This window comes from Falco punctatus (assembly GCF_963210335.1).
Source record: "Falco punctatus genome assembly, chromosome: 5".
Lineage (NCBI taxonomy): Eukaryota > Metazoa > Chordata > Aves > Falconiformes > Falconidae > Falco > Falco punctatus.
The window spans coordinates 42,899,025-42,923,233 of NC_137584.1; the positions used below are offsets into that span (position 1 = coordinate 42,899,025).

A 24,209-nucleotide genomic window follows, 5' to 3' on the forward strand; every position below is an offset into this window, starting at 1 on the left:
TAGGAACAGGCTCAACGCCAAAAGACTCTAGTGCATTTATATTTGTTTACTTTGGATTTCATTTTGGCACCACATCCTAAATTTGTATAACTGCAACAGGGAAATAATGACAGGCACCAACACTGTTTTACGTTTTCAGACGAGAAAGAAATTAGTGTACAGCCCTCTGCCCTATCTATGCAGAGCCAGGGTTCTCTTTCCCCAGCTTCATCCGTGCTGTGCTACATTCCTGCTAGACAATCTCTGTCTCTGAGGGCTGGCAAGAGAACAAGAATCTCAGTTTGCAAAAGCTGGTTCCACCATGGCTCAAAAGACAGTTTTTTCAGAATTTATTGTGAGAAATGAACACAAAATAGACAAAATGTATAGCGCTTTAAGGTCCTTCCCTGGCCTGAACTGCAGCGAAGACTTCCTTATATGTGAGTGCTTTGACCACAAAACCACTGCCTATACTTGTGTTCACATGCGTGAGTATATGTGACAAGACTGGATCCAATAGAAGGTAAGAATTTTTCTGAAATCAACATATTTCCACACAAAAAAATTCAGCTTTGGGGAAAGTTGACATTTTCCAATGGAAAAAACATGTAACACCCAAACACTTCTCCAGCTGCTCTAATCTCAGCTCCTACCTTATCACATGGACCAAAATCTTCAGAGGCAGATTCTTTGCTGCTTTATATTTGCATAACCACGCTGTACAAACAGCACAATCAAAGAAGCTCAAACAGCACAAAAGGAAGTTACCTTCTGCATTGCACTCCGGCAGGCCATCGAATCCCAACAGCAGGTTGCCCTCATCATCATACTGTCCATAGGTGCCTGGAGGACAGGTAGGGGGGGGTTTCTCGGTGGGTGGTTCAGTGGTGGTTGGTTCAGGAGTGGTGGTGGTAGTTGTAGCAACAGTTGTTGTAGTGGTTGTAGTAGTTGTGGTAGTTGTTGGTGGTATTGTTGTAGTAGTAGTTGAGGGAGTGGTTGTTTTCTTAATCATTTCAAGACCAATCAGAGGTTTCCCTCCAAGGCTTATTATCGGTTTATCTTGTGCACTTGCTACAGGTTTACTAAATCTGCCATGTCCAAACAAAGGTAATCCATCAGGACTCACCATTGGGGCACCCTTTTCATCTAGAAGAGAAGAACAAAACCAAAAAATCTCACCATTAATCCATTTCAGGCTTTTAGCATCGTATTTATCAACAGTAGATAGATAGAGAGTGTGACTACAGCCTCCTGTAACTAAGCTGAAGGAGAAGAAGGTTGTTATCTAGGAAAGAGACATGACTAAGGAAGATGGGAAATGCTTCAGAAGAACCTCAGATATACCACAGCAGTGTTCACTTATCAACTGTTTGATAAACATTTCTTAGGAGGACTTCAGGGAGGTTTCGCTTCAGAGTCACAACATGCAGACAGTACCTGCACTCTGAGTCAGTCTCATAAATGTTGATGAAAGGTATGATGAATCCATATTCTACTCCCTAAAGTCAAACATGTGCAAGGGAAAACGGATAAGCTGGTGAGATGCTGTCACTGCAGATAAACTTTTGTGCCAGATTCTGGATACTTCAAATATTCATGGCAACCAGTTTAATTCAAGAGATCTATACAGATGGACTGATACACAAACAGCAGTGTTTTCACAGATCACACACAGGGGTTTTTACTATTTGTGGTTGGTTTCAGAAAAAAAAAATAATCACATATATATGGCTGGTACAGTGCTAGTGGTAAGGAATAATTATTTCTATGTATACAAAGACATAAACAAGCATCAATCCTTATTCCGGCTCAGTCCTGCAGTCTGCTCTAATGCTGATACAAGTGAGATGGACATGCGGTGATTCTTGCTGCCTCATACTCCAGAGCCCCACAGGATGCCCCAAAGTCTCCCAAGGTCCTGCAGTGTGCTGACTGGCTGATGGAGACCTGGGGTACAAGCAGCTCCATGTGACTTGCATGGAACCTGGGGATGCGTGAAGCATTCAACAGCTCTAAGACTTGTACCATATGCACAAAAACTGACAATTTTTTTCTATAAGAAGGAAGTTGTCACTTACCAACAATTGTACGTCCATCCCCTCCTAATTTCACTCGGAGAGGGTTGCCCTGGGAATCTTGGAGGTATTTTCCTTCAACATTTAACACTAGCCCTCGGTCAAGATCTACAATCTAAAAACAACAGATGGACTCAAGTTCAGCTAACACAAGAGGAGGTGAAATGAAATTTCACAGCAACAGAAATCCTAGGGGAATTCAGAAGCCAAGTGTGATAGAAAGAGCTACAACACCCACAGATTTTTAAAAGTGAGTTACTAACTTTCTAGCAATCACTGAAAAATCACTGCTGCAAAAAGTACATCCCCAAGAGCTGGGCTCCAGAGTTGCACAACCGTATTGATAATGCCTCCTGTAGCTTTCATACGCAAAGGAGCAGATCCCTTGATTTTCCTGGGCTGTGCAACTCCTAAGGTAGATTCCTGTAATATTGCTTTGAGTGTGACCCTGAGTCCCTTTGAAGACGGGATTTTTTAAAAGTATGTCTACTAACTAAAGAAAAAGGAAAATTTAAACCAGTTAATTTAGATTGAAACAGCAGTGAAAACTAAGTAGCTAGGACTTTGATCGGGGTAGGAAAAAAGACTCGGTCTCATAAAACAAATCTGACAGCTTGGATTGAATTCAAGAGGTAACTGCAGTTAAAATCCAGTTCTCATTGCTATGTCAACCCAAAATGCAATTCAGAATTGCATGCTGTTTTAACCTGAGGTAACAGACAGGAACACTGAACACCGAATGCAAAAGTTGTTAAGTGCTGGGAGGAAACTGGGAAGAGGATGTGAGCATCAGTTCCAAGCTGGCAAGACAGACTTACATTTGGTGCTGGGGAAAAGACTGCAGCAGGAGGCCCCAGATGTTGACACAGATCCTCTTGCTTTACAAGGTGTTCATCCTGCTTGCAGCAATGCCCTCCTCTCATGAGGTAGAGAGAGCTGTGCTACAGCCTCACAAGGACCTTTCTAGCCCACTTTCTGGAATTCTATTGAAAGGGCTTTGGGCGTACTTTTCAGAATGCCTGCCTTCAATGTGACATACCTGATGCACCTTTTTATGTTCCCCTAATGCAAATGGTAAGACTGAAGTGGCCATAAAATAAATGTCTTTTATGTGTCACGCCATGTGTGAGCAGCTGTAGTGATTCCTGAGAGGCTGTTCACAGTCTCCTCCAGCTCAGCATTTGGGCAAACATGCAGGAAACACCAGTTCCTTCCCTGCATTGATTGGTTATAAACTCACTGGAAAGGATTTTAAACTACAAGGTCTGGGCATGTAGGCACCTAGTGGGGCTTTCCTATCAATGGCATCTGAGCTCTTCTGAAAATACCAGTAGAAACATGTCTGTACAAATGGTGAAATGCTTAAAGATACCTGTGTATGTGCTTTTAAAGCACTGTGACACTTATGCAGTAACTTTTTATTTTGATACTCTTGCTCATGAGCTTCTCCCTGGAGTGTAAGTCTGGGAGAAGCCCTGCTGAAGACAGCTTTCACAGCAGCTATCCTGAGCAGTCCTCACTCACACTGCACAGCAGAGAAGCCCTGAGTCACTGGGGAGTGTAAGTCCCACTGACTTCGAGGAAAAAATGTTATACTAAGTTTATGGAAGTATTGCTATATTTGAAAATTCAACCCATCAGGGTTTAAACCAGACATTTAAAACATTCTAATAAGGAAATGCAGAATCTGTCATTAGATTTCAATGGAACAGTGGAAAATAGTTCACTAAGTATGACCTCACTTTACAGCTTCATTGACTGAGACTACTGTTCTCTCTTTCCTTAATGAAAATGTAAGTACAATAAAGGCCACGGCATCTTGAATTTGGAGAGAAGGTCACCCTACCCACTTTGTTCCTTGTGGGCCATTGATTACTCTCTGTCCACTTGGTTTTCCATTATTACCAGGTATTATTTTTCCATTTCCGTTTCCATTTTTCGTTGTAAGATTAGGTCTGCCATTGTAACCTGAACAGAGAAGAAAACACACTATCCTGAAGAAAGCTGTGCAACCTACAAACCACATTTTAAAATGCAAAGAAATGCATTTTCCGACCAATCTGGACATAAATGAGAGCAGAAAAAGCCCTCACCACACTCAGCACACCAGGCATTTTATTTCTGCTTGGAGAAACTGTGGTGACACTGTTAGATCCCCACAGCTGACATAAGCATCTGGAATGGTTTCTTCTGAAGACGTTGAACACTCATGGTTTGTTTCTACCATGTTCACTTGGACTCTTTATTCCCTCTTAGTTTTTTTTAAGAAAGCAGGGCAACATTTCTAGATGGTACTACAGCCATTAAGATGTCTGTGACCTTTGTAAACATTCAAAGAGTGGGGTGAGGGAGAAGACCATTATTAAACAAAACCACTTGTTCATTTCTATCCTTAAATAAAGCTGAAGTGACAAACTGAAAGGAGAGGGGATGGGAATTGCCTTCTTTTTATTTTTTTAACCTGTAAAAGGAAGGATTCTCCTTCTCTAGTTGAAAAAAACACTGCTACACAGAGGCAAGCTCATCTCAGAAGTAGAGAAGCAGTAGCACTGAGCTGCAGGCCCCCCAGCTCAGAAAGGGCAGCAATTTTCACATCCTATCTAAGAGACTTGCCTCCAGAAAAACAGATATTAACTTAAAAATAATAATTACATAAATCTATTAACAGAACATTCTTTGGCTATTAACTTCCCAACGGCATGGCTAGCAGTAAGCTGGTATATAAACTCCATAGAGAAACCTAGAGAAACCTGTTATTCTGTCATGCCATGCATCTCATCCTCCATGGTATTATTTAAGGTCCACTCCCATCTTAAAGCTCTGCAAGCTGGTGGACCTCTACACATAGCAAATACAATAGCCCAGCTGCATGGTCCTCACTGTATAACAATGAGACCACACTGAACAAAACATTGTTATCTACATATAGCACAGAAGTTATTTACTAAACCACTCAGGTTACTCAATACTGTTTTGGATGTCCATGCACTGGAGGGAGAAGAAATAATTCTACCTGGCAAAGTCACTGGTACTGTCTGGGATTTTCCATGAGGAATCAATAGGTGACACGCCCTGATGTGTAGCGGACCCTCTCTTCCACTACTTAGGGTCAGCAGACATTCTGCCAGAAAGCAAGCCTCTAATATTTGTGGTAAATCACGGCCACAAAGGAATTAGAGGGCCTGACTGTGATGTGAGCAGTCCTCAATAGGAACATGCAACCCTGAGCTGTCACTTAGAAAAACGAGGAAAGTGGCTTAAAAACTAATTAAAGAAAACAACGCCAGGACATCATGAGAAAACACCTTACTGCCTAGGCATGGGCAAGGTAGCACCATATAACCTACAAAAGCATTTCAGTAATTGGTACGATGAAAAGCAATATACGTGAGAGGTTGTCATATTCTGAGTACAAGTGTGCTTTCATTGAGCTTTCAGTGAAGACACTGCTCAGTAAGGAATGTCACCCTTTTTCCAAGTTAGTACCTAACTCTGTCATCTCCTGTGCGCATCATGGGATCCTGTCCAGATCAGGCCACAGGACCAAAGGTCTGGGGCACCACATTGCACTGATTAGGCAACATCCTCAAGAACTGGGCTTCCTGAGAACAACCAAAACAAAAAGTAATGCATTACACTAAAAAACTGAACCTGCATTCTGATGGAGGACTTTTCGTCTAACTGCTGATCTTAGAAAAAACACATTTCAGTGAGATCACTACAACAAAGACAAGATACCTTGTCTATAAGGAGGTCTAACAACTTGCCGCTGGGAAGGGCTCCGTAGCCTAGAGTTCAATAGTCGCTGGCGAGGGGACAAAGTGGAGGAAGAAACTGTTGGAGAAACAGTGTGTGCGGTGGTAGATGCAGAAGAATGTGGCCGGACAAAGCTGGGTTTAGATGGGGTATGCTTGTTAGAGGACTGAGTAATCCGTGATACTATGGCAGAGCTTCCTGGCGATTCAGGAGAAGACATTTTTAGTGTTGGAGTTTCTTCCTTCTCTTCCTCTTCAGAGCTTACTTTGTGAGGTAGAATAGTGTCCATAGATTTCCTTTTATTGCCAGTAGTGTCATCATATGTGTTTTTGTTACCTCTAGAAAGAGAAGGGGACCATTTTGCTGCCAAAGATGTGGTTTTCTCTTCCACTTCTTTCTGATCATATTCACTGTAATCATCATCCTCTTCATTAGAAACTGACTGATGAGATTTAGATGAAGAGGAGGAAGAAACTTTTCGGGGAAGTTCGGCTTTGGACATTTTTGAGGGCAACAGGCCATGCTTTTTCTCTGTTTGGGACACTGTTCTTGTAGCAACCCTTGAGCGATTAGGTAATGAAGGACGAGCTTGTCTTGAAGAAGTGGATGACAACCTTGGATTATACTGCTTGTCTTTTGCTGTATCACTGGCAGAACTGGAGGCTGGTTGAGTAAATTTTGGTTTGTAGGAAGGTACCTGAGAACCTGGTTGCTGTTGCTTTGATAGAGATGAACTTGAGCTTCCCTGAGAGAAAGATGCAGGTAATCCCCTAGAAGAGAACACTTCTTTAGGAAACACAGAACGGCTGCTTGCTCTGTCATTGCCTTCTGTTACATCCTCATCATCGTCTTCCTGCAATTCTTCATTACTCTGGGATGAGACAGGAGACGGGAGGCGCCGGCCCCTTGAATGCAGTAAGGAAGGACTTGTTTGTGCCCTCTGTGGAGGATCTGAGTGGGAGGTCTTCTCCAGTGGAAGATGAGAGGGGAATGTCTTTTTAGGCAAAGATGCACTCGGTTTTGATCGAGCAAGCATTTCTTTTACCTCTTGATTGTCCTGCTCTTCAGGCTTATGTTTGGAAAGAGAAGACTGCAAAAGAGAATGCTTTTCTGGAGCTGCCACTCGACTTCGTTGTTCTTCTGAGTCAGAGTGGGGTGACTTTTCACTATGTGTCCCTCTGAGCTGAGAATCAGAATCGGCATGAGGATTTCTTCTCTTGGAATAGATTGCTGAAGAAGACTGCCTGGAAGAGGGTAGAGAATGAAATAAGGGGTTTGCACCTTGTGAGTCCTCCCTAGAATTTTTATCAACATCCTTTCCATCAGATCTGGCACTGGTGGAGGAGCGAGAGTGAGGTGAAGTGTGACCAGAAACAGCAGACCTCGATGAGACAGCCACTGCAGCTAACTTCAAATCCTTCCATGTGCGAGAACTGGAGCCTGAGGGAAGCCTTGTTTGCTGTGACCTAGAACTGGGCTGTCCTGCTCTGTCCTCTGCTTCTTCACTATTAAACTCATTATGACTGTCACGAGCATGGGAATCTGCTGATTTGGAAGATGATTGATGTGAATGAGCCAGAGATCCAGACCTAGTGGGATGGCTTGGGACAACCTCATGAGAGACAGCAGACTGACGATTTGATGGCAAAGCCAGGTGACTAGGCTCTGAAGTTTTAGAAGACACTTTCACCAGCATGGGGTCTGGCCTTCCTTCCACATTATCCACAAGATCATTATTTTTGGATGGCAGAGGACGGGAAGAGGTTTTAGAAGGCACATTAGCATTGCTGTGTCTCAGTTGCTTTGTTTCATTATCTGTGTATTTAGGAACAGACGAAGTAGAAGAGTGTTGTGCTGCCGATGGTAACAGTGCTGGTGGCTCACGTTTCTCTGTGCTCATCTGCCGTGACACCTCTGATGTGTGGGTTCGAACAGAGGTCCTTCCTGAGGCAAGGACAGGGTGGACTGGCCGACTAGGGGACAAGGGTCTAACATTCCTCCTCTGATCCTGGGCTTTTGGTGGCGTCGTTGGAGCTTCTTGGGAGGAATCGTGATCATGTGTCACTTCAGTGGATTGGAGATCAGGTTCCAGCTCTCCTGTCTTTCTAGAAGGTAACTGAGATTTACTTAGGACCCCTCGAGTCAATATTTTATTCTTATATTCAGAAAGAAGATTCTTTTTATCACTAACATTAGGTGAACGAACAGACGACTGCTTAGAGGAAAGCGAAGGCTGGACTTTTGAAGAAACAGACAAAGTTTGAGAAGGAGATGAGCCAGCGTTCCCATTTTTTTTAGCCTCTGAATTATCTTGAATATTTGTTTGTTGCTGAGCAACTGAATCCTCATGAGCGGCTGGGGGGAAAAAAACATTGTTTATTCACAACCACAGAAGCACAAAAAACTGACCAAGAGAAGAAAACAGCCAGGTAGCAAGAACAAATCAACTTATGAGAATATGACATAATAATTATTTCTGTATTAACCAGCCTGTGGAGTCCAGCTGAGTAAGTTTTGGTTAGTAGGTAGGTACCTATATGGAATTATTGTAGCTTGGGTAGAAGTTAGAGCAATTAAAATCAAGTATCTAAAAGCAGGAACTGCATCATCCTATCAGTGGAACCAGATCTGCAGCAGAACTTAAGTCATGTTGATGGAATGGCGCTGCATTATCCCATCTGAGGCTGTGGCCCACATTTTTAGTTAACTCAGCAAATCTTTTGTCCTCACAACAGCATCTTTTTGGCAAGAAGCAAATGCAAGGAGTAGTATCTGAGTAAGTCGTTCTAAGTGACTTTCAAGAGCAGGATTTGTCAGGAATAGTGCAATCAAAGACCCAAAGCACTGTATTCTTTGGCCTTTGGATAAAAAAAGCACATACTGTTTTCATGTAGGAAACAGTACAGTATGTATTTATTTAAGATGTTAAAATGTCTGTAAAATGTTCTTTTGCATGCTGCAGAGTGACAACCACTTATCTACAAGCATCTCTTTGGACAACACAGTGATGAAAAGAGCCAACAGAAACAGTATTAGGGAAGTAAAATCCCACAGGTTAGATGGAGTGCAGAGGAAGTTAAGCCAGTAAGAATTAACACCAATGGGACAAAGGCGAGAATGGGCAGACTATGCAATCAGTGCATGGCTTGGTGCTCACCTGCTGGGATCGCAACGCTGAAGGCTTTGGACTGAGGACCTGGTCCCCTCCTGTTTGCTGCACGAATTTTGAAAATATAGCGCTCCCCGGCCTGCAGACCATCTATTATGGCTGATGTTGTAGCTCCAGAGTAGGTGATGGACTTTGCTCCAAATGGCTTGAGAGCCGGGGCGTATGAAAGAATGTATTCTGAAATGATTTGGCAGACGGTTGGAAGGAGGAAACTGAAAACAGTCCTGTTTCCAGCGGACAGACTGTATGGGTAGGATGAATTAGAACGTGCATTACTAAAATTAATACACTAGCAATGCACACTGAGTCAACAGCTGGAGTATAAAGACACGAGAGAGAGAGAGAGACATATAGAGAGATATATATATGAAGGTAAGTGGAACATTTGCTCATCTTAACAGACAAAGCCAAATCACATCAATAACCTAATGACTGAGACAAATTATGTTATCTATACCTTTGTAAAAATACATAAGCAACAATGCCCATCAGAGTGAAGTGTCACCAACAGGAGCTGGACAACAGTTGTGCGCACTTCCAGAGAAGGTGTGAAGGACGTAAGAAAATTACAGCACCAACTACTGTGTGGTTTGGTGTGCTGCACCAGGAGGCCTTTTTTGTTTCTGGACACCAACTAATAAAGGGGGAAAAAATGAGTCCTCTGAAAAAAATTAACCGCCCTAAATCAGAAATAACAGAGGAACCCTACAAAGAGAAAATGCACTGGAGGCAGAAAACATAAATGAACGTTGCCAGGAAAACATGTCCTGTCCCACTGCTTGTGGAAACATAGACTGAAAGACTGTGCAAATGTTAGGTAGTGCAGATTGCTACGATCAGAATACCCGTGTTGTTTCAGCTGATGAATCATGAGAAGATTTTGGACTTCACAAGAGAAAGAGAGATTTTGAACTTACTGATTAGCTACCAAGATATTTGCAATCAATAACACATGATCCAGAGAATATTCTTCCAAAGCATAACTTGCTCACAATGGTGGACAACACACAGTTGTGTTGCTGACTGTAGCTATGTCCACAGCAAGTAAGAATGTTAAAAAATTTTCTTTCCCACAGAAACTATTTGGAAGAAGAACAAAATGGTGTATTCACATAATCACCGTTCAAGACATCAGTATTAAAATCAGGTGACATTATTCAATACTATTATTTACTTACTTATCCTATGTTTCCAACAGAGCCTTGGCATAGCTGTAACTGCACTGTACTTTAAGACCCTAGTCATGCAAAGGCCACTGTGCCAGTCTGCTGTGGTGAAACTCTACCAGCTCCAGAGGCCATATACTCATTCCTCACCAGTGCTGGAGCCTGAGGAGCATCCCCATGAAAACACCAAAGCACTTACTTTAGTCTTGGAAACAATATTACTGCAGTCAAACCTGTTTCCAGCTGAGTCTTTGCTTAGAGGGGTTTTAGCTGTAATCTACAGGCCAGGAGGTAAAATTCATGCCTGGATGATTGAGGTTCTTACACAGAAAAGATATTTCTACCAGGAAATATCAGCACTGCATATTGCCAAATGGTAGAAATAGCACATCTGTCCAACAAAATCAAAATCTGACACATTGTGCTTAACTATAGCCAGGGCCAACCACCACTGCAGTGAGCAAAGCAAGGTCTTGCTGCCACTTCAGAAACTCACCCTGCTCTCACCTTTCGGTTTAGGATTACTGTGGCACCTGTGCTCTGCATTAGCCCTCTGTATTGAGAGAAATTTCACCCCTATAGGAAAAGTTGTATGCATGAAGTGGAGCTTCCCACTACGCTCCCAAGGATTGCAGATAAGATCTCAGCCATGTGCAGGCTTCCTTTTCTTTTCAATCCTCTGTAAGAGGCATGGGTATCAGACACAAACAGGGTTTTGAAAATAAATTCCAATTGGGTTAAGAAATAAGCCATGCATAGGTCATCAAAATCAATAAAAAAATATTTCATCAATATTTTATATGCAAATGCATTTAATGCCCAGTGGAAAAAGATTTATTAGAAGGCATGGTAAGCTTTGGATTGTTTTCTTTTTGTTTTAAGATGCACAGGAGTTGCTTTAATTGCAGTGGCACTGGTGTAACTTCTGGTAGCTCCCAAATGGCTACTGGAGGACATTTTCTCCCATTACTTTAATATGTGGCATAAATATACAAACGGACAGGGTTGAAAAATAGAAGGATCAAAAGACCAAAATTCCTGATTACCATGTGCTATCAAAACAACTGTGAAGTGCTAATTCAGTGATTTCATTTAGCCAGTATAAATATATTTTTTGTCATTTATTTAGTTTAAAAATAAGACCTCTTCTGTACTACTTCATACTCAAGAAAAACAATGATATATTAGACACATGTAAGTGTTCAGCCCTTGAATATCAGGTATCTTTAAAATGCTTGCCTTGGATGAATCATCTAAAGATCAGCAGACGAAAAAGGACAAAGGGCTACAGACTGTTCAAAATTACGAGCAGATTTGAAATTTCTGAAAATGTCCCTGCATGACCCTGCTTGAAGAAATAATAATTCTTGGACACAATTGTAGTTCCATTGAAGCAACTGGCAAGACTCCTAGTGACTTCAAAGAGGATGGAATTCCACCAGTGCCCTGAAGAACACATAATGTAGGTCTTGTATGCAAACACGGTATACTTCCCTCCTGGCCAAAGGTTTTTTAAATCCTGAGATGCTATAGTGCTGATAAGGCACCTCCAGAAACTTGTGTAACTTGAGTACACAATCCTGTCAACCACTGGAAAATGGAAGCAGCCCAAAGAATCAGCCTGTTCATTTTGAGATAGAAATAGGAGAAAAAAAAAATCCCAGGAAGATATTTTTCAAAATCTTACGCAAGTAAATAGCCACTGACAAATTAGCTTTATAACCATGTACAGTAACGCTATAGTCCACAAGGCTTCTATGTGGTATCTGTTGCAATCAGAACTTGTGCATGCTTCTTAAGCTGAGGCTTTCCTTCCACAATAAACTAGAAATAAAACACATGATAAACCCACTCACTTTCTTGGCAACTACCTAACTTTTCCTTCTTCACCTAATTGTTACAAATCCTTTGGGAAACTTCCTTCTTGAGCTCTGTTTTGACCTGCTTATTAATGGAAGAAGAGGTAAGCGTGCACTCCGGGAAGCTCTGTGACATCCCAGGCACACGGTGACAATGGCTTCCCAGCGGTGGTGCGGAGATACTGGGCTGGAAACAAGAAAATTTTGCTCAGGTATAAGCCATTAACAAGTGAAAAAATCCTGGCAGTCAGTGGTTCCAGCCTACTGTGGAGCAGCAGTCTGGCTTTGAGAAGACCAGCCCCTTGAGGGGATTAAAAATTGACAGTGATGACTTACCTTTGACTTTTCCTTCACTCTCTGGGAGAGCATCCCAGGATGCTGCTACAGAGGTTGGTTTCCCCTTTAGCGGCCAAACATCCAAATTTTCAGGTGCACTGGCAGGAGCTGTGAAAACAGCCATACGGAGAAGAGGCAGGTAAGAAAAGCTGACCTACATAGCATACACCTTTTGTTCCTTCTTCTCAGAGCAGAAATTCTTCTACAGCCATTTCAAAGATAAATGGGAAGAGCACACATGGCTCAGGTCCGTGCATGCCTGTATTACATCTCTCTATCAGCCTCCTGTGGTGAATTTTTATTCCTCACTTTTAGGAACAGGCTGTCTGGACGAGACTGCTACTATGGCTTAGCTGGAATGATGTGGTAATTTGGGTTTTATGGACCACTTCCCTGTACCAAAGGGGCCCCACACCTTCTCCATGGTGGATGCAGGATTTAAATTTGCTGCCCACAGAGAGGGACAGCAGCCATGCTGCTGCTCCCAAAGGAAGGGGCACACACAGCTGCAGGGATCCCAGGTGCTGATTAGTCCCCCAGAAATACCCAAACCACCTCCTCCCATCCTCATTGCACCACAAGAGCAGCCCTGGTGTGCTCTCCAGAGCACTGCTGCAGGGACGCAGGCAGCAGCATGAGGCTTTTCCCAGGTTCCCAACCTTCTGCTGCCTCAGGCAACCACTTATTCTGGCCTTCCCTCAAGTCAGCTCTATTTCACAGCTCAAGCCCTAAGACTTGTGTTACCCTAAGGACCCTTTGAATACATACCTGCCTCTGGGGTCCGTTGGTAAACAGACACGCTCCATTTGCCTTCCTTTTCTCCCTCCAGGATTTGGACGGCAAACTCATACATGGTGTCTGGCACCAGATTCTCCACCAGCGCCCTCCGGTTGGACACCTGCTTGTAATCCCACCTTGCTGATTCCCCCTTTTCCCGATAGCGAACACTGTATTGCCTGAGATCAGAAACACAGGAAAATAAAAATTCACTTGTCAAAACCTAGTATTAGCAGAATCAGAGAGGGACAGGGCTGCTTTCCCCTCAGCTAGCCTGCTGGAGCTTACTGGGAAACCTACCAAACTGTAAACAACAAAGTAGCACCACCATCAAGACCCAGTGTCTTTTAAGCAAGTATTTGTGCCTTCTGCTAATGTCTGATTGCTTTCACCCCAGGGGACAGACTGCCCTTTCCAGCCTCTTACTCAAAACACCCACTGTCCCAAGGGGAAGCTGCAGGGCTTTCCAACCCGAGCCAGGCGCCCCATGCCACCACCTCCCTGCCCCATGGCTGTGAGCATGGCCGGACAGCTGGGAGCCCCTTGCTCCCAGAGCAGCACCAGCAGCTCAGTTCCCATGTGTCTGCCCAGATAACTGCTTCCACAAGGAAACTGAGAAAACTGAGAACAGCTAAAATTACCACTTCTCCTGCTGTGCCCCTCGGGGTCTTTCAGCACTGGGTTACAGAGCTTTTTGGTGTTCCCAGGCTGAGCAGCATAATCCATGCTTTCAGACCTTTGGCTGTTTCCAGCCCATTTCTCTGTTTATTTTGGTCTCCAACTGCTGCAGCATGCTGCAAACTCTCCCACTCACAGAAGCCCCTGACCTGCTCAGCCTCAGCTGCAAGGTGTTTCTGGTGGGTCAGTAGATGCAGGGGGCACTGACAGGCATCTTTCCCATTGCAGCAATGCTTCCTTCCGCTGCCATATGGTCATCTCAAAGTTGTAGTCTGTTCTGACAACCCAACTCAATGTCTCACCTCTGTGGGCTGTGCCCTGTCCCCCGCCCTTTCTTTCTTCATGCACACATGGGGATTTGCTGACTGTAGTGATATACCAGCATTTGAATAGCAAAATATCCCAGTTGGTGCTGACAACATTTCAGAAGGGATGTAAAACCCTGTAGTCCAGCACTTACACAGACCTCTAAATACTAGAGACCAGGGCACTGGGAGGCAAGGAGGGTACATCACCCCACATCGGGTTTCAAACAGCTGCTCTGAAGCATCCCCTACCAGCCATTGTCATAGGTATGGATATGCAAATTTCTATGCCCTAAGCTAAATAATTCTCATAAGCAACTGTAATCAAATAAATGCAAAAGCAATAAGTAGTGTGTTGGCAGCAGTTCACCTTCAGTATGCATTCTGAAAAGAAAACATGGCACAGGGATAACTACCTATTTGCTGCAACCTTCTGTTTTTCATGCAGTGGGTCTGTCCAAGCAACAAGCACAGACTGAGAGGACATAACTCGAACGGTTATGTCTTGTGCCACCTCCACCTCTTCCTCCTCTGAAATGGCGAAACAAAATAGCGTATCATTAACAACATAGAGTTCTCATAAAAAACAGTAACTGTCCAACTGACAGTATAATAGGCATGCAGCAGAGATGAATAACAAATACAGTAGTAGTGGAAAACCAAGTACGTTGGTTACTGATGGTACTCCATGGAAGCATCATTTCTTCTGTTGGTTGTCTGCTTACCAGACCAGAGCACTACTATAGTCTACAGTCCTTCAATATTCTATCAGTCCCCAAACTGTCACTTACAGCAAATGTCTTATTAACGTATTGACATTCACAGTCTCTGGCAAACTCATTGCTAGAGCTGCCTGCAGAGCGGAAGTTTTAACTTATGACAAAATTTGAGATTCTAAAATTTGTTTCATTTTGTAGGGCAATAAAACCAGGGACTGTCAAAAATTCCTCACAAGAATTCCTGCATATTTTACATTTTTGAGTGCTTCAAAGAGGTTGTTTCAGTTCAGCTTTTCATTTTTTATGGTATATAAGGCAAAAATAATTTAAAATTTGAATGAAAAAAACAAAATCATTGAAGTGGGCTGTTTTGACATACCAGAATTTCTTTTGCAAGTAGTTTAAAAACTTAAAAATTAAGTGAAACTAATTTGCTCTTTGAGGTTTTTCATTTTGATGATGCTCCTTTTTCTCTGTCCGTCAGTTTTTCCAGTCTAGTCTATCTACCACGCCATGAAAGATTTATTACTCTTCCTGTTAGTGACCATTCCCAAGTCTCCCAAAGGCACAGAATGCACAAAGTGCAACCTTCCAGCCCAAGATTTACAGAAGAGTAACACTGGAAAAATATTGATGTGTCAGGAAAGACAAGGGGCCAGTAAAGTCTGGAGTATGATTTCATCCTCTGGGGACCTTACTGATATATGACTGAAGTCCAGGGAAAGATTGCCCTTCTCTTCAGCAGGTGGCATGTTACACTGAAACCCAGCACTGCCCACACAGAAGGCAGGCAGCAGGAAAGCACATATCACTTCTTCCAATCAAGTTCTTAATGTAGAGGGTTCTCATAAAATTTCAGGTTTTCCAAGGCAAACAGTTACTACGCAAAAGTGGCTGAGAGGACCCATCTACTGCTCATACGTGGCTTAGTGGACCTATTCACAAAGTTTTGCAATGGGAGCACCTGAAGAGAGAAAGTGAACATGAGAAATGGATGGTATCACCTCCACAGAGAAGGTGTGAGGTGGGATTTCAGTATATTATAGTTCTCAGTTCTGACAAGGGTGTTCTCCATCACCATCAAAATATCCAAACCACTCTGCCACCCCCACGATATTCTGATCGCTGTGCAAGGGGATGACAAAGTGGTGCTGGCATGGAGATGACTCAGAATGCTTTTTAATCTTGGCAGCAGTATGTTCCAAAAGAAAGTGAAAACTTCTGCTGACCAGGTTTAGGCTTCTGGAAATCAACCCTTCAGAAAAGGGGGTGAAGATCTGACAAGAACGCATACCATTGTGGAGGTCCTAGCTTTGATTTAATCAAGTCTTCTCATGTGGTTATTGCAGTGGATAATGTTTCCCAATAGCTAGAGAGGAGGACATTAAAAAAACCAACAAACCAACAACAAAAAAAACCCAAAACCAAAGAACAAAACCGAAAACAAAACCCCCAAACCCAGAAACCCAACCAATCATGGTGCAGAGCTGTATCATTTTATTAGCTTTGCTTGAATTAGAGAAGCAATTGGAGACACCTATCAAGCTCTAACACACAGAGAAAAACCTAACCGTCCCAGCAACAAAAGACTGCAGTCTAAAATCACAAAGCTATCTCACTGCATTCAAATGTCTCCATGAACTGACAGCAGATGTGAAAGAAACATACCTGTGATTTTTCTTTTAGTTAAGGATGACCTGTAGACAGGTTGGCTCCGTCCTTGGGAACTCCTTGATGGCAGTGAAACCACATGAACTGACTCAGAGGCTGTACATGCAGGGGGAAAAACACACTGTAACCTTTTTCACTGAAAAAAAGTTTTGCTCTTTTCTGGTTTATTCTTTTCTGAGATACAAAAGGAGAAGCTTATTTGAAAGTTAATTTACCTAGAGTCAAAGCACTTACGTCAGAGGGTTCTATATGCATGCAGTAAGAACAGTAAATTTGGTATTTTAGAAACAGGAAAGCAAATTATTAACATGAAAAGACCATTACAGGAGTCCTATATTCTAGGATTGAGTTTTTCTCCTGATAGTTTTATTTAAACATTTGTTCTCCTTCTTAAAAAAAACATATTATAAAAGTAATGAAAACAAGAAGCAGATGCTCCAAATCATGTTTCACAGTATTTCTCATCAAGATTAAGTTAATTACTGAACTTCCACTAAGTCTGTGACAAGATTTCCATTGCTTTTTGTACTGCCTGGACAGGCTCTCAACCTGCAGAGCAGTGGTACAAGCTGGGCATCAGACAAGAGTGTTCCCTCTGTGAGTGGTGCACAGAAAGGTGAAAAGGTGAATACCACAGAAGGGATGAGAAGTAAGAGATTCCTTTTAGGAAAAGGGGGAGTAACTGATAAAGGTGACTGAGGAGTTCCCTCTCTTTGGAGAAACAGAGATAAAGATATGCATTTCATACAAAACCTGCAAAGCAGAAGGGGAAACTACATTGCAAAGCTAGGAATTCTGGCAGCTATGTGGAATTTTCCAATCATCACCCATTTTGTAACCCAAGACCAGACCACCTGTGGTACAGGCTTTCAGCCTACAGGAGAGATTTTGAGAGAAAGAAGCCTAACCTCGAGCAAACACACCCAAACAGTACAGGAGCAAAGTAAGACTCAGGAGTGCAGACCTAGTGCCCGCTCAGGCGAGAGGAGCTCAGGCAGCAGGACAGGGACAGGTCAGCCACAACACAGGCAGTGACACAAACAGTGCAAAGGGAAATGCTCAGCCTCTGGGGATATAAAACTGTTGCAAACCCCACTGACACCATTAGATGGGAATTCCTTCAAATCAAGGGCAGGTGATCTAGGGCACAAGTGCAAACCATCACAGCACAGCAGGACAGCGAGCACAGAAGAGGCCAACCTGATGATCTCAAGAGCCCTTAGTGACCACGACCTCACGAAGGAACTGGAGAGAACATGGATGCATGAGTGTTAACACTCTAGTGTGGGGCGCATGAAACAGTTTTAATGGTAAGTATGGATAGATTTAATTAATGCGTTATTACTTTTCTCCACGGGCCTGAAATAACATATGGACACAAAGAATAAGAAGGGGACAAGAAACAACAGACTTCAGAGAGGTCCCACCACATGCAAGGAGAATCAGCTATGGCTCTTCTCCCCAGCCCCTCCCTCTGCTGTTAATATGAGTACTTGCACATGGTGTCTTTAACACAGCATCAAGTTCTGCTACACTTTCTACCCTGGTCATCCTATTTTTCTGTTAAGAACATGTTACAGAACACAATTATAGTGAGCATTTTCATTTATAGAAAGAAGTAATTTTGATGGCTACAACATGTGATCTGTGATCACCTAGCGGCCACAGGGGATTACAGAAGTGTGCTAGACCAGCGAGTTGCTATCAGGGAGATCTGACTCACCTAGTTTTCTCGCTTCCTGGTTTTGTCGCTCCTGCAGCAGCGGAGCATAGCTCATCCTTCGGCTGCTCTCTCCATACCCACGCAGGTAACCTTGGGATCTGCTGCGTGGACCCCTGAAGCCTGCTCCATAAGGTGGCTTCCACCGAAAAGGTAACTTGCCATCTGGAGACTGGGCACGCATTCTCAGAGGTCTGTTTGGCATGTCCTTCTCTTCAAAAAATAAGCAAACACACACAAACCCGATCACAGTTATTATGAAGCACATGACATATATAGCAGCCCAATATGTCTGTTGCAAGCACATCTATTAAATAACATGAGGATAAAGGGCATAATTTTATAGACATTTATAGGCATAATTATAAAAATAATTTTGCTATAAAACCCAACCACAGTAACAAGTTTTCTAAGTGGGATATATAACACTTAATAGTGTCTTTTCCCAGGCTCTTCAGACAGACTGGTGCAAGACACCAACAGTGAAAACATATCGTAATACAAGGACTCCTGCCAGAAACTGGGGATGTCTCATAGCTTTCCTGTTTAATCTTTTCCTTTAAAAAATAAAAATAAAAATCCCCTTTCTCTAATTCAGGCATACCAGTACATTAGTTTGTTGGCAAGTGCTAAAGGTCAGTGTAAAATGAAGCACAGAATAGTTTCACTACATTTAAACTTTCTTTTAGAAACAATCCACATTAAAAGCAGGTTCTTCCCTAAACCCATCATTAACGCTTCTGCTCTTGTATTTAACAGGTCTGTTCTGCACATGCTTCAACTCTTGACTTCCCAAGCTCCCATTATACAATCCCTTGAGCATCCAGCACTCTAACAGGTACCTTACACAAGTCATTCATTTTTACATTTGCTGGCAAGTTGGCAGTGTTCTTTTAAGAAGTGATACTGATGCAACAGATTACTCAAGCAACCAGTCTGGTTGCTCTGAATGGCATTTACAGTTTGTGTGGCATTCTCCATTGCATATGACCTGCCCTCTGCTACTGCACAGTCTGCAAGCAGAGCAGACAGAAGGAAGCAAGGTGCTGGTGGCACCAGACAAGACTGAGATCTCCCACACTTGTAGCAATTTTTGCCTCTCATCTTTTACATTTTGCACTCAAAGCAGGTCTCTCAGTCTCCTCTAGCAATGTCATGCCACCAAGCACAAGGTTGTGTGAACCTGCCAGCACAGAGGTTACACACTATATTCAAACCCTCTCACTCTCTGGCTAAGCCAGTCATTGCAATCACAGCAATGTCAAGGGAACAAGAGACTGGGACAGCAACAGCTGCCAGACACCTGGAAGGACAATGAAAGACAACGCACCAAAGTATGCCCTGTCAGAGCAATAGTGAGAGGTTCTTTTCAGCACCAGTTCAGGAGCTCGTATTTATTCAGGACAGCACTTAAACTTGATACTTTAAGTATGTATTGATGTCTGCATGTCCTCATATACACCAAAAGCAGGTCCTTTCCCAGTATTTCTGCTCAGTGACACCTTCTTTAACCAAACTGCTCGCTGATCCTGATCTGCTGACAAGGTTGCATCTTCTGATGCAGTCCCAACAAGCATTCTTCTGTTAAATTACACTTTGGAAGGGGTCATAGTGACTCTCAAAAGCTGTTTGCAGAGCTTCTCTTGAAATCCATGTGAGAAACGCAATGTTTCAGTGCTGATGAGCTGTACAACTTATGCAGAGAACCACACACTCCCAGGGAATTCTGCTTTTCTACTGAAACACTGGCCAGCAGCTCAGCACAGTAAATCTTGCCTTTTTATTTTGCCTACAGAGAGACAGACCATCGGTTTAATTACATGGACTTCACCAGCTTCTCTCTTCTGGCTGCTCTTCACCACCCTAGCAAAATGAAGCAGCTCTATACCAGATTAATCAGCCAATTAAGCTGGTTTCACAGACACCTTGTGCTGCCAGATCAGTGTATACTAGCTGGATCACAGCAGTGGATCTGGTTCTAAGTGTTTAACAAACAATAAACGCTTTTTGCTATACAATGAATATGGTTGCTTTCATAAGGCTCCATGACCACTTTCCAAGGAACATTCAGTCATGCACTCTATTAAAAAAAAACACCTGCTCCCCATGGTTTCTTTTTCTTGCTCTCCTGAGCAGTTGCTCAACACAGATTTCAAAAGCCTATTAGTTGTTGATCTTGTAGACCCGGGGTCCTCAAACTTTTTAAACAGGGGGCTGGCGCGCGCATGAAGTGGCAGGAGGTCATCTGCGGCTGCTTGGTTTCCCCCCAGCCCTGGCGGGGCCGGGGGGGGGGGTGTCTGTAAATACCGGGGGCCGGATTGAGGACCCTGGGGGGACTTTATCCAGCCTGCGGGCCGTAGTTTGAGGACCCCTGATGTAGACACACAGCCTTCATTCACAGCACCACCATGGAGGACTGAAAGAGGGCAAAATTCAAGCTGGATGGGACACCTGGAGGTTTCTTCTCAACTTCTTGCTCAAAGACAAACTATCTCCAACAGTGCATGAGACCAGCCTTGGTTTTCCCTAACTCAGTCTTCAAAACCTCCCACGATGGACATCACACAGCCTCCCTGTGGACCTGCTTCAGTGCTGCACCAGCTGCCCAGGGCAAAGGCTTTTATCACAGAATCATAGAATAGTTTAGATTGGAAAAGAACTTTAGTATCATCTAGTCCAACCATTAAGCTAGCACTGCCAAGTCCACTACTAAACCATGTCCCTAAATGCCACATCTACACAACTGATACTTCCAGGGACAGTGACTCAACCACTTCCCTGGGCAGCCTGTTCCAATGCTTGGCAACCCTTTGGGTGAAGAAGTTTTTCCTAGTATCCAATCTGAATCTCCCCTGGCACAACTTGAGGCCATTTCCTCTGTTGCTTGTTACTTGGGAGAAGAGACCGACACCCACTGCGCTACAACGTCCTTTCAGGTAGTTGCAGAAAGCAAGAAGGTGCCCCCTGAGCCTCCGTTTCTCCAGACTAAACACCCCCAGCTCCCTCAGCCGCTCCCCATCAGACTTGTGCTCCAGACCCTTCCCCAGCTCCGTTGCCCGTCTCTGGACACGCTCCAGCACCTCAGTGTCTGCCTTGCAGTGAGGGCCCCAACCTGAACACAGGGTTCCAGGTGCGGCCTCACCGGTGCCGGGTACAGGGGGGCGATCACTGCCCTCGTCCTGCTGGCCACGCTGCTTCTGATACATTTTCCTAATGTCCAGTCCAAACCTCCCAGACAGCAACTCGTGGCTGCTGCCCAGCATTACGGCATTACACACGGTGTGCCACCACCAAGAAGTGGCTTCCTTGCAGCCCCCAAGCAAGTAGCCACTGGCTGCTGTGCGATGCTGCCCTCTCCTCCCGTTTGTCAGACTGGGCCAGCCCCGCTGCTGCAGCCTCTCCTTGTAGCCCATGGGCCATAGGTAGCCACCACCTCCCCGGATCTCAGCATCTCTACAGAGCAGCCCAGCCCTGGCCAGAGGGGAGGAATGCCTCCCCCAGAGCAGCCAGCTCTCCCAGATCTGCGGCTGGCCGGCCGCGGTGCAAGCACACCCTTTGGGATTCCTCCCAATGTCCCATATACCCACGGGCCCGGGGTGGCCAGGAGGGACAGCGAAGCCCATCAGCTCTGCTCCCCCAATCAAAGCCACAGCTTCCAACTGGAATTAAAATAGACCGTTGTAAGGGACAAAGGATAGAAAAGGAACCAGCCCAGCCAGAGAGCCATATGGAAAGTATTCAAGCTAAAACAAATGTGGCTTTAGGCAAAGAGAAGTTGATCGACCCTGATGCTGAATGCAGGGGATTAGCTGAGATTTTAAACCCAGGGCTTTCTAAGGCTTCGATTACTTTCCTCACAGTAGCACTTCATATGAAGTTTGTGCCAGGCTTGACAGAAAGAGATTTCTCATTAAAAACAAAGAGCAGCGGGAGGAGCTGGCCCATCCTGCTGTAGCCCACAGCCCAGGAGCCACCAGCCTGGGCTGGGCTGAGGCTGAAGGCCCTGACCCCCACCACAGAGAGGAAGGAGAAGCTGGGCTCACGCCACCTCGTATGAGCACCCACAGGGCTGCTGTCCTCCCGGGCTCAGCCGCGCCGCCGTAAGGCCAGCACTCCCCAGTCAGGGCATTTGCCACTCCTCAAGTGCCCCACGGGACAGCAAGTCACCGGCTCCTGCCATCACAGCCCCTGCACCTGGGCACGCTCCTGCCCTGGTCTCCTGCTCACATCTTGGCTCCAGGAAATAGACGGGACTCCCACAGGGAGGATAACCCTGGGCCGTGGAGGCTGAGCAACAAGAAAAGCTCACTGTGTCCTAAGGACCAGAGTCTGGTCCCGCTGGCTAGGCTCATTCATCTTTAAAAAAACCAAAAACATTGTACCAAAAAAGCTACGCTCATCAGGGAAGTGGTGGGAGGAGGAACACATAAATCCCCTGCATCATTTAAGTTATTCAATTCCCAAAGTAGGCCCTTTCTGTGGGGACACTGAACTGTCCAGGAACAACAGTCTTGAATAGCTCACAGCTAACAAGAAAAGAATTGGATGATGCTGTCAGCACAGGTCAAGCACTAGGAGGACACATCCCATCACCTCCCTACATCACTAGGATCCCCTTCACTGCATATCTAGGTGCTGGATGTGAACCTGGAGATTGCAAGATCTGAAACTGCTCACGAGACTACAAAGTGGATTTTTTTGCCATGCTGGGCTAAAGAAAGCAAAACCTTTTGAAAAATCAAGGTATCATTTCAACCCTAGACCAAGTGAGACAAGAAAAGGTCCAAGAAAAGGGGTGTGGAAAGGAGAAGTTGAAACAGGGAAGATCAAAGTCAGTGAAAGAGCTACTATAATATTAATGGTGACAACATGGGAATAGGAACACACAAGGAAATCTCATACAGACAGGGAAGAAACTTAGTACTGAAACTGAGAAAAGGCTAACAGTCAAATAGCATAGGTGGAAATGAGGGACGGATTAGAGACAGCTGGATGCTGTGGCTTCATCCATCTTCAACAGGACCTTGCACATATCCTTCAGCTCTCTCCAAACAGATTAATGCAACAATAAAAATCGCCCCATTTAAGATCAAATATCCACTAGAAATGCAAGTACACCAATCTCAGCATCAGTGGTGCAGAGATCTGTAAATAAAACCTCATCCCCACAGAGGGGGAGTGATGCAAGAATTGGCAGATTTACCAACAGGAGGACCAAGCACAAACAGAAACCTCAGTATCTTGTTCATGACCTGGCATAACACATCCCCATGTCACAGGATGGATACATTGCACTGCTGTTCACTCCCAGCATTCATACCACGGCTCCATCCAGGCCAGCTGAGTCCAACTCAGATAAATGGGCATCCAGGTATGTCCCAGGACACCAGTGGGTTTTAGGGTCCCTGAGCAGTAGGGAACATTTCCATCACTTCCCTGGAGTGCAGTCTGATCCTGCCAGGCATCTCTCCCTACCTTGTGCGATGGTCTAAACATAGGCAGTTTGCCTGAATCCTCTGCAGAAGATGGCCCTAACAGGTAAGATTTTGGATAAGCATGAAAGCTGCACAGCTGATAGTTACTATAGTGCCTGTGGCTTCTCCTATCAGAGACAGTAGATATGACCTTTATGAAAGCATACAGCACGGCAGCTGTCTGTTCCCTGTTTAACACCTACTCTGGCACACCAGGAACTCAGCTGGATTTCAGCAAACTGGATGAAGTCCCAAATCAGAAGCAATGAAAAAGCTAAGCCTTCAGATGCATCCACTCCCAATCCCTTTTTTCCCAATAAATTTGGGGAACAGCTACCAAGTGGTTGATTGAAATGAAGGTTGATTCTTCCCCATCTCCCCACTACTTACTGTTGTAAATATTACTTCTTTTTTTTTTCACTTTTTGTTCTAAAACTGATTCAACGGTTCTCTGGACCTTTGCTCTGGCCAAACAAAATCAAGTGGTAAACATCTTCAGACCTCATCTGAAGAGCTACCTGCAAT

General features: G+C 44.2%; 1 protein-coding gene across 1 annotated transcript in view; it reads right to left on the reverse strand.

Moving 5' to 3' along the window:
• FNDC1 (fibronectin type III domain containing 1) overlaps positions 1–24,209 on the reverse strand; it is a 77,505-nt gene that overhangs the window by 28,795 nt on the left and 24,501 nt on the right. Inside the window, exons 2-11 of the mRNA XM_080390599.1 lie at positions 18,214–18,423; positions 16,488–16,586; positions 14,517–14,631; positions 13,109–13,296; positions 12,341–12,448; positions 8,968–9,156; positions 5,793–8,165; positions 3,901–4,022; positions 2,058–2,169; positions 748–1,125 (exon numbers count right to left, since the gene is read on the reverse strand). Of these exons, the coding sequence (XP_080246725.1) occupies positions 748–1,125; positions 2,058–2,169; positions 3,901–4,022; positions 5,793–8,165; positions 8,968–9,156; positions 12,341–12,448; positions 13,109–13,296; positions 14,517–14,631; positions 16,488–16,586; positions 18,214–18,423 (3,894 nt within the window). The remainder of the gene's footprint in view (positions 1–747; positions 1,126–2,057; positions 2,170–3,900; positions 4,023–5,792; positions 8,166–8,967; positions 9,157–12,340; positions 12,449–13,108; positions 13,297–14,516; positions 14,632–16,487; positions 16,587–18,213; positions 18,424–24,209) is intronic.